This window comes from Larimichthys crocea, chromosome III (genome assembly GCF_000972845.2).
Source record: "Larimichthys crocea isolate SSNF chromosome III, L_crocea_2.0, whole genome shotgun sequence".
Lineage (NCBI taxonomy): Eukaryota > Metazoa > Chordata > Actinopteri > Sciaenidae > Larimichthys > Larimichthys crocea.
In genome coordinates, this window is record NC_040013.1 from 37,602,007 (window position 1) to 37,613,128 (window position 11,122).

At 39.6% G+C, this 11,122-nt stretch overlaps 2 protein-coding genes across 2 annotated transcripts; one reads left to right on the forward strand and one right to left on the reverse strand.

The window, feature by feature from the left end:
- Positions 1–322: 322 nt before the first annotated feature.
- Positions 323–2,968, reverse strand: sprb (sepiapterin reductase b). Its single transcript, XM_010733176.3, has 4 exons — positions 2,610–2,968; positions 2,310–2,538; positions 1,883–2,170; positions 323–1,366 (listed from the first exon to the last, which is right to left on the reverse strand). The coding sequence occupies exons 1-4, from the start codon at positions 2,706–2,708 to the stop codon at positions 1,212–1,214; spliced, it is 771 nt and encodes a 256-aa protein (XP_010731478.3). The 5' UTR covers positions 2,709–2,968; the 3' UTR covers positions 323–1,211.
- Positions 2,969–8,101: 5,133 nt separating this feature from the next.
- LOC113745684 (clumping factor B-like) lies at positions 8,102–10,674 on the forward strand. The gene is made up of 2 exons (XM_027278310.1): positions 8,102–8,430; positions 9,848–10,674. The coding sequence occupies exons 1-2, from the start codon at positions 8,361–8,363 to the stop codon at positions 10,507–10,509; spliced, it is 732 nt and encodes a 243-aa protein (XP_027134111.1). The 5' UTR covers positions 8,102–8,360; the 3' UTR covers positions 10,510–10,674.
- Positions 10,675–11,122: the final 448 nt, after the last annotated feature.

The window sequence follows — 11,122 nt, forward strand, 5'->3', positions numbered from 1 at the left end:
TCAGTTTGTTAACCTTTTACAAACCCTATAACTTTCTAGGTTTCAGTGGTATTCTCTGCCATGTATGGCACCCAATTTTGATCATTTTATTTATTTATTTTTTTAAATGACCACAATGACTGAAAAGACAAAAGTAGATCCAATAGATGTTGTAGTGGCAGTCCACTTGACTAAATTTTATGGCATTTCCAATGCATAGCAAAACAAAAAATGAGGGCTGCCATGGAATACAGTATGCATTTGACACTTTATTTATATGCTGATTAAAAAACATCTACAAATAGTAAATGATATAACAATGCAGTTGCACCAGAATAGGATTGACAATGAGATTTTTGTCTTACAAAAACAGTAGACTAGGCTGAGATTGACAGGAAGTTGATGTGAAGAAGTCATGGAAAAAGATCACTAGCCTGTCACGTCATCCAAAACTAGCTGCCCCCCATGGACCAGCACAGATGCACACGTGTGGTTGAAAACTGTCCCCAGGTCTTAATTCCCTTCAGCTGTTCTCTTGTGACTCCCCTGTGTAGGCTATGTGACTACTTTTATTACATGCCTATATGCCCTTAGGTGACCAGATGAAGTGGCAACAGCAATAATTATACAACATAACACAATTTACCACACAATAGAGCAAACAACAAAACTGGCTACAACATGCAACTTTTCAAAGCAGTCATCTGTGTCATGTTGATGAACAGTTAGAGGTTAAAGGAGTCAAAACACAATGGTCATTTCTCTATGCACAATTATATTTATTTAAGATCATCATGCTTCACATCAGCAACAAACACATTAACATACACAATTAACAGAAGAAGACAACAGAAATCTATTTAAATCATTATTAATAATGAAATAATTAAAAGGATCTGAAACAGGCTCTACATAGATCTTTCCTTACTTTTAGATACATATATGTACAATGTCACACATAACCAATAGCACAGCAAATGAGCAAACAAATTAGTCAGTAGGAGACATTCACAAACTTTGAGGCCTTTATAAAAGCCAATAACAACAAAACAAAGTTACTGTATTTTATATACTGTACTATAATTACACAGTGAATTTGTATCTGTTCTATGTAGCTGTATTTGTTTTCTATTTATTTAAGAGAACAGAAGCCAAGTACATTGTACCTAAAATAAGTAAGGGAGTCTCATGCATTGATTATCTTTTTAATTTAATTCTGGCTCATAGTGAGATCACACTGTGAAGAAGTCAACATGAGTACCTGAGGGGAATTCATTGTCCAGAAGGAGCTTCATTAGTTTGGCTGCAGACTCCTGGCATGGGAACAAATTATTTTTAGTACCTGTTAACCTCTGAATATCCTTCTGCATCTCTGTGTCCATAGGACCTGAGGGAAACCAGAAGAATTTGTGGGTTAAAAAATATCATATCTTGCATTTTGTGCTCCATATTACATCTATACAAGATGGTTAAATATGGAGATACAGTACATCCTATCAGCTTCTTTTCTTCTCTCAAACTTTTACAATCATTTACACACTGGCTTCAAGCTAAGTGATTTATTTAATGTGACTCAAAATACTAATATTTCTAGTGATGGTTATTGTGTGTGTATCAGACCATTAATAATATTCAATCCACTTAAGCATCACTGTATATTATGATTAATCTAACATTTGCAGAAGAGACAACATTTGAAAGCTACCATTTTGTTGAACAACAGCACATTTACAGTGATGTTGATTATTGTGCATTGTCCCTAAAAAAATACATAAAATACACAAATGTTTTCAATAATGTTTTCAAAATCTCACATCCTATGAATATTGTTACAGCACTGCTTTACTATAGCATAGATATTTATGTTAATACACCCCTGTTCAATATATAAAGTTGTATATACCTGGTGAGTAGCTGAGTACTTTGACATTTGGCTCCTCCTCAGCCAGCACATTGAACATCATCTTTCTGGCTGCTTTGGCAGTGCAGTACAACACCCAGGATGGTAAGGCCTGCAGTGCAAACACTGACGAGACATTAACTATGCTCCATCGCAGATCTGGTCTGCATGGAAATGCCTGCAGCATTCCTGCAGTCAGCACCAGAGCAGAGCTAACGTTGAGGGACAGATAGGAATTCACCTTATCAAGGTCGGTAAAACTCGCAAACTGTGAAATGTCACCCAGAGAACCTGGAAGCAGACAGGGAGATAGGGTGGATTTGTGTGGGGAACATGTGAGATGACGACATGAGAGGTCAGCATGCAAAATCAGCATTGAGTAGGCTACTCAGTTACAGATTTTAAACAAAGAAAGTCATTGAACACTCACCAGCATTGTTGATAAGAAGCACATGATCCATTTCATTTACAGCTTCTTGCTTTGCCACCATGACTGTTTCATGCGCTCCCTCTCTTGTGCTCAGATCAACAGCTATGCAGCGAACCACGAGCTGCTGTTCTTCAGTGAAGCTCTGCAGTTCTTGCTTCAACTCCTGCAGCAGTGACTCAGACCGAGCCACCAGCAAGAGGATAGAGCCAGCCTTCAGCAAATGGGACACCTGGATAACGAGAGATTTGTTTGTTTGCTTGCCTTTTAAAAAAAAAAAATTTCAGCAAGTTGATCACTTACTTCATGTGCCAGCGCATGTCCGAATCCCTTTGAGGCTCCTGTGATGATACAGATGCCCCGGCCCAAAGTTCTGGGGTTTTTAGAGTGAATGTCTGACATCCTGTCAAATTTTCTCTGATCACTGAAAAATATGTGAAAAAGAGCCCACTGCTTTTGTCAGCTTGTGAGACGTATGTGAACACCGCTGCTGCTTTTATAACTCTGCATGAGCAGGCAGAACTAATGCGTTTCATGTGCTATATTCATGAGCATGAATGGTAAATGGCCTGTACTTATGAAACACCTTAGACACTGAACAACGTCTACGTGTTGTGCATTTGCAGTTGCTTTTTTTTACCTTAAGAACTTAATTTTGAATAATATCTATGATGATGATAATAATAATAATAATAATAATAATAAACAGAAATGTATGGAATTTGAAACTTTTTTTTATTTCAAGTATTTTAAATTAATTTAAACGACAAAATTGTTAGGGTTAGGGTTGGGGTGATCCTGGCGTATCATGGAGGCCACGAATTTTCCTACGTGTCTATGTAGAGATTATTTCTGTAGAGTGACATTTGTGGCCACGAGAGCCTTTTGCAAAAGTATTTTGTTTCAAATGTTTCTCTCCCTCTTCACTCTAGCTCTGGAACATTCTACCAATACACACCCACTTTGTTTTTTGGTGATTTTTGGCAAAACGGTTTGGTGAAACTCTTAGAAAAGTCATAGCACACCATTCCTGGCTGAGCAGGTCATTTTGATACCTTATTTGATACCTTACTGACGGAGGAGTAGTGTGCTGAAATAAAATGCAGTCTTAAACAGTGTGACGCTCTGTGGTAGAATTAAGAAATTAGTTAAATTAGTTAACAGTTAAATTAGACGCTGAATGAAAGTCACAGCGTTTAGGCAGAATAATGGAAGAAACATCAAGTCTGAGATGTAGCAGTCGGATAAATTATCGCTAGAGGACTAATAAAACACAATTTGCTTTCATTCAACATAGATTTAGAAAGTAAAACGCACATTTCTCACTAGAAACGTCCTCAAACAATGCCAGATATATCTTGAAATGTTGTTTTTACGGCCAGAAAGCTGAATAAATATAACGTTCAATATACACAGAGAATAACACTGCCACCTAGTGGTGAGGACGGCGGGCCGTTTGTGAATTACGAATATTTGTTTGTGGATCTGTGTGGATCTCAGCAAGAACGTCTCAGAAATACGTAACTGAGGAAAGAGATGCGTGTGTATGAATGATGATCCACAAATGCTGAATCACGCTTCACAAACAGAATTATTAGTTTTACAAATGGCTTTTTTGTTTTTACAAATGGGAAATTATATATCTACAAATAGCCAATATATTTACAAATACACGTGTATCTGTAAAAACCAAAATACAAGTTACGAATTAGAAATTTGTATTTGTGGATAGCAAAACACGTGTGCAAATCAAGGAACATTTGTAGATCACTCTCTGTGCGTTCACTGATATATTTGAGACAAAAATAACTCCATAGTTCACATGTGAGCAGCTGTGGGGGGTCCACCTGTACTTTGTTCCATACTGGACTTGAGTCTCCATGGACTGAGCTACTGCTGCTGAATAGTTAATAAGATGACATACAAGTTAAATAAAGTAAATCTAAGAGTTATTATAGCCCAGGCTTAAACTGTTTGAGGGTCCAAGACATCCTTAAACTGAAAAAGGTTGAAGACTCCTCATTTATAGAAATGATCAGCTGGAATATAACATATTTATATATTTATGTTTTTTTCTAGCAGTGAATTCTGGATGTTTTTCGCTTCATTTGTTGTTTTTCTATGCAGGAGATCTAAAATCAAAGATCCATTTCTAAATCTTTGAGCAATACTTATCTCGTGAGCTCAGCCACGTCCTTTTCTAAACGTCTCCCTCCCTCATGCAGATGGCGCTGCTTCGCTGTCTGACCTCTCAGACTGAGGAGGACTGTTTGATTTTGACAGCGGTGAGTGGCGTGCGGGTGGGCTGTGAGCTGCTGAACCGGATCACAGGCCAGGACAAAGTAAACGCCTACAAGGTATCTGTGTGCTGCCTGCAGGGGGCGCCGTCAGCAACCACAGCTGTGTCACACCTCTGTTTGTCTTTCCTGGCTGTGATTAATTATATGTGTGTGTGTGTGTGTGTGTGTGTGTGTGTGTGTGTGTGTGTGTCCTCAGAGAGAGTGTATCCTGGGCATCTCACAGTTTGGCCTCACAGGAGTGGAGAGGAGAGTTCTGGTCTTTGCTGGCCAGGTCAAAGCTCTGGAGACGGCTCCGATCCTCTGAACCACCACCCTAACCCTGCACCACATGGGAACATTTTATATCTTGTTAATTTTACGTTTCTTGTATGTTAAACTGCATTTTTATTGTGTAATATTTGAGTTTAAGTTTCACACTTTCCATCCAAAGCTGAGTGACGGAGTTCTGCTGGGTTAGAAAATCTGCTGGTTCCTGTAATCTCATGGAAAAATGCTGATCTGAACCTCCCTGACTCTTCACAACAAACACACACCTCATTGTACTGTTGTTTAGACATACAGGGGCTGAATATTAACCTGCAGTGTGTTAATGTGTGCTCCGATCTCTGCTGATCTATTATATTAATCAACAAATCAATCAAAGTTTATGTTTGCTTTAATTTGAAGGTGAAGACAGGAAGTGCAGGTAAATGTGAAGCAACTCTAAATTACTGACAGCAGATCTGTGTATTCTGTTTTTATCACATTAAAATGAGTTTCTGACACAAATAGCTTCCTGTCAACATATTGATCTTTATTTTGCCTCCAAAACATGATTTGATGTCATAATGTTCATGAATCATGCAGATGGTTACTGTGAGCACAACACATATCAGATGAAGTGAGACTTACTGAGCAGTTAGAGCAGCACATCGCTCTGTTATTGTGTCAGTATATTTACACTGATGTTATCCCATGCCTTCTGCAGCTTTCCTTTGAGTGTACCACAGATCTGTCCAGTTTTATTTGCTCTGTGGGATTGAGGTCCGGACTTTGAGGGAGCCAGTCCGTCATTTTCAATGTTTCAATGATTCCTTCTGTCACAGACGATAGTTAGAAGAATGTTTATGCTCATTGTTCTCTAAAATCCAGGCCTCAGATAACTCCCAGATGTTATTCTGTGTCTCACCACAATGTTGTGGTATACTTTCTTATCCATGATGCATCAGTGTTCACTAAGTCACCTGTTCCTGAGGGTGGAATGTCCCCACACCATAATACTACCCCCTCTGTGTTTAACTCCTCCAACATACGCTGTTCAAACGTCAAACACTTGATACCAGTCTTCTTTTGTCCATTTCTTTCAGGTGTTTCACTCTGTCTGTCTTTCAGTAATTCTGCCAACAAGTCCTTCTTCACCCAGTTTCTGACACAGTTCTCGAAGACGCTGTTGCACCATCAGTCATTGTGCTGTTGATCTCGTCACACAGTTCTCGTGAGGTCTTTCTTGAGTCCTCAAGACTGAGGAAAATTTGTCTAAAAATAAAATTGTAAACTGTGATTGTGGCCACAAATGTCAAGCTACAGAAATCATTTATTGCTAGAAACGTACAGTAGGAAATTTTGTCGTCTCACTCACTTCAACAGATACTTTAACAGACTTTGGTTCTTCAGTTTTTCCAGGTATTTGTGGATCAATGAGACTTCAATAAATGCCTGCTTTAACCAAAATGGAAGGTGACTGATGCTTACATCCTATTTTTTGTCATTTTATTGAAATGCCTTATTGAACTGAATGTATAGATAATGACGGTAATGATGCTGTTACCTTCTTTATTTATTTAAAAATATTTTTAAAAACGAGGGAAGAAAGGAAAAAAAACAACAAGGGAAGAAAAGAAGGAAAAAAACAACAAGGGAAGAAAGGAAGGAAGGAAAAAAACGTTTTTTGAATGACAGAGTTACAGGCGTTGGCAATCTCCTCCCGCTTGGCTTCATCTGGGTACTTGTTCTCCATGAAGAAACTGTAAGAAATAAACATCCTCAGTATTGGAAGGCAGTTAAATCCCACTGCATCAGAGGCTACAACTTTTTATTAGAAGATGGCACCGGTCTGAGTCTGCGCTGGTTACGCCCTAATTTTACACCTCATCAACTTTTTGAGTCATTGTATTGAACTAGAAGAGAGTAAGGCCAATATTTAGACAGGGAAGGAGCATCAGCAGAGGTCCTCACTGTAAAGGAACAGATTAATGGATGCATTAAGTGGATTCATTTCTGAAATTCAAGCATTGCACGCTTAAACATGTTCCTAAGCCTATAAATATGAAGATCCTCCTATGAAAACTGAAATTTATATATCCAGGTAAAGATCAGAGCGACCGTTTCTTTTCTCCTCTCAATTTCATCCAGCCCTCTCTCTCCCTCACCCTCTGAGTTGCCCTATCCTGTCCACTGCATCTCTCTCTCACACACACAGACACATCATCTTCACCTCTATTGTATTGTCCTTGGGTCTAAACTAGCTCATAAGGATCAGCACTACAGTAGAATTGCGTAATCCGGGGGGGCATTGCTGGTGAGTGTTGTCTGAGGGCCTGTGTGGTCTTATTACTGTGAGTGCCCAGACTGCACGCTATACTTACAGCAATACAGTAATAGAGAAATCAATTGCATACAGCAGGGCAGGACTGTGGAGGGATGCCTACTAATCTTTCTCTGCATCGTTCAGAGTTACTGAGAAGACTGTCTGGGACAAATATGTACCAGAGAAGATGAGAACAGTACGGTCCCAGTTTCATCCTGGGATGGTTATTAATAACAATTACCTCAAGCAATGCTGCATTCTCTCATACGTGAATAATAATACACGATGTGACGAACCTGTGCCGGCGTGTTCAAACTAATCTAAAGCCATTATTGAATGAATTAAAAAATGTAACAAAAAAAAAGAAGTAAAAAAGTAAAATGAGGTGGTGAGATATTTATTTTAAAAATATTAATAACTGAGAGTAAAATCAGAAGTCACTCTTCACACTTACATCTTAAAAATTAACACCATAGAAGAGATGATGAGGCCAAACAAAAACATCAGAAAAGAGAAATATAGATGCCTGCACAAACATCAACAGAATAAGATTTACTGACTGACTCTACTGACTGTTTAATTCTCAAGATATGTATGTGCTGAAGTTATTGCCTTATGATCTTATTATTCAGTGATAGAAACATATATATGTTGTAAGAACAAGTAAACATATTGCTAGCTGTCTTCACAAGATAATAACCTGTATAAGTTATGACTTTGGCTGGACAATATAAAATATCATCCTTCAGGCCTCTGGGGCTTCATACATTTCAGATTCATTCAGATCACAATTGTGGAAACAATAAAAATCAGAAAAGTCATCATTTAACGCATCTTTAACGCGCACACACGCACACGTTTTGCGCGTGCGTCAGTAGTAACCATGGAAATAGAATGGTGACGCGCAGACGAGGTCATATATACGCACGTTCTCACTTTGCACGTGAACTTGACCCGGAGTCGACCCGCTTGCAAAAACTGACCGCTTGGAAAACCTGTACCGGACAACCGAGAGGAGAAGAAGGAGAAGGAGGAGAAGGAGAAGAAGGAGGAGAAAAGGGATGAGGAGGAGAAGGAGGAGAAGAAAAGAAGGGGAAAAGAAGAAGGAGAAGCACCAGAAGGAGCAGAAGAAGAAGGAGGAGGACAAGGAGAAAAAGGCCGAAGGAAGAGAAAACACCTGCGGGAAAGATGCCTCCTGGCGGACCGCCCACCCCTCCCTCCCCTGTGCCGGACCTGCCTGAGCTGGTCCTGCCTCCGGGTAAGACACTTAAATCAATGTATTCTTATTCTTAGTCTAATATGTGAGCAGAAACTGTGTAATTTAAAAGTAGACGAGTTGGAAAATGTTTTGAGACACAGTTTGGGTCATACTCGGTGTAAACGTGTTGTTGGTTGGTTTTAGCGCTTTAAAACTTCGGGAAACATCTTAACAATAGTGCAGCGATGTACTGACGTTTTTATTTTGATATATATATATTTGTATTTGTATTAATTTTGTCGATTTTAAGTGAAAATATTTTTAAAGTCATGATGGCGACTGGGCCGTTTTTCATAAAACGCATCGAATGTACATTTTTATCACCATGGAGACAATTGAACTTTTAGCAGGTAACGCCTGAACGCGCATGCGTAATCAGAGCTCACCTGGTTTAAACGTACACAGAGCTGTTGTCGTTTAAAGTTCCTCACGTAATGAATCATTTTTATCGACAAAACTAAAATATACTGTAAACAATAGTGCGAAATGAGATTTATTTGTGAGATTAGATGATTGATTTAATTAACTAGAAACATTTCTAAAGAAATTTTGAGTGTGCCTGACTCTGGCCCGTCGCCCCCATACATAATTACTGACACTGCTCCTCAAATACCCAAATAGTAATTTTTAACATGTTTATGTTAAAAGAGGAACTATATTTTATAGTACAACTGTAATATGAGTGATTGTTAACAATGGTGGAGTGATATGAAGTGAATGACATATTACATGGTTGGTCTGTGTTTGCTTGGCCCACAGCCTGAAACTAATTTAACTTAGTAAAAGTTTATTGTTAACTTGAGGAGTAACCAGTATGTGCGGTTTTTCACTTTTTCATTAAGTGCAAATCCTATTTTTTTACATCATGTGTCAGAGGTTGGCCTAGATTTTTGTGTAAACCTTTTATCTTTGTCATACGGTTTTAAAATTTCTTCTGCAATGCCTCTGTTCGGTCACGTCTTGTTCAGTAGGCGTGTGATGTCGTCTGGTTTGTCTCTGCGCTGTCTTGTTTGCGATTCAGTCGTCATGTTTGTGCTTGTAGGAAGACTGGGCAAGACAACTTGTTGCCGTTGAACCAAATTGATATTTTTGTAATAAGGTTATTGCATGTTGATGGTGCACGGTCCATGTTTGGTGTGTGTGTGTGTGTGTGTGTGAGCCGTCTGATGTGTTTTCATCATCACCTTCGTAAATAAGTGATGTGGTCTTGCATGGACGCTGTGACCTGTGAACATGTATTACTCATGAGAGATATTTGCATGTGTGTTTTGTCATGTCCTCATTTCTTACACACAACGTTATGACAGAATGCAATTTAAGTTGTTAAGTGTTATTTGGGTGTATTACTATTTTTAACTATTCACAACTTTATAACTGAACTCTATAACTCAACTTTCCTTTTAATATTTTCCTGCAGATGTCCGCGCCTTCGTGCAAGAGGTACTTGCTCTCATGCTCATTCGATTGGTTGATGACGAGGGCTCCATTCCTTCTGACGGAGAGGATGGTGACCCCGACTTCATTTATTCAGATGAAGACGAGGGCTCCATCTCTTCTGATGGAGAGGATGGTGACCCCGACATCTTCTCTTCAGATGAAGACGAGAGCTCTGCCTCTTCTGACGGAGAGGATGGTGACCCCGACTTCATCCCTTCGGATGAAGACGAGGGATCCACCTCTTCTGACGAAGGCGAAGACGTCCCTGTTTCAGGCTCTTCAGACGAAGGCGAAGACTCCCTCTCCAGTTCTTCAGATGAGGACGATGCCTTCTCAGTGTTCTGTTCTTCATCTGAAGGCGAAGGCTCCTCGGCCTTCAGCTCTTCAGATGATGACAGAGCCTTTTTTGGCATCAGTTCCTCAGATGAAGACGATGGCCACATCACTGTCTCTCTGGGTGCTGATGAGGTCGATGAAGGCGATGATGTTGGGAGTGTGAAATCATCGCCTGAGTCCTCAAGCAGCATCGAGGATCCCACCTCCTCCTCTACTGGTACTGGCGTTTCCAGTAAGAGGAGCAGGGAGGACAGTGATGAGGACTGGACCCCCAGTCCAAGGCCAGGGAAACACTGGAAGGAGTAATCTTCTTCGTCTGACTGGATGGTGGAAGACATCCAGTCAGATGTTGAGGAGTCCTCTGAAGAAGAGTCCTGAACAGAGGAGGACAGCTCAGTCGACATGGATGGCTACGAGACCGATGACAATCATGATGATGAGGAGTCGTCAGATGAAACTTCTGCTTCTTGTGACTGGAAAGAGAAATCGTATTATAGGAAGGGTTAAAAGGTCATGACAAAATGAAAAAAAGGTGAAATGTATTAGAATAAATACTGAAAATATTCCCCTGTAGCCTGATCAAAATGGATTACACTTTTCAAATATATATTAATATTCAAATATTTTAAGATTTTCTACTTACTTGAGGTGCATTAAAAAAAAAGTAGTTCCCAGGTTCATTCTGATATTTAGTTTTTGTCACCGACTTTTACAATCCTGCTCTGAGATCTGTTCCTGTGTGATCTGGCTGTAGAGACACAGTCTGCTGCTCAATCAGCTCTCTCCAAACTCCATAATCTGTGTCTGACCCCTCATAAACTTTAGGCTTCATTGCCCCCAGACCATTCTAGTACTTCAGAGTTGTAGTGTTTGTTAACAATGGGTTCTCCCAGTTTATTTGTTCAATTTAAGTGAGGGG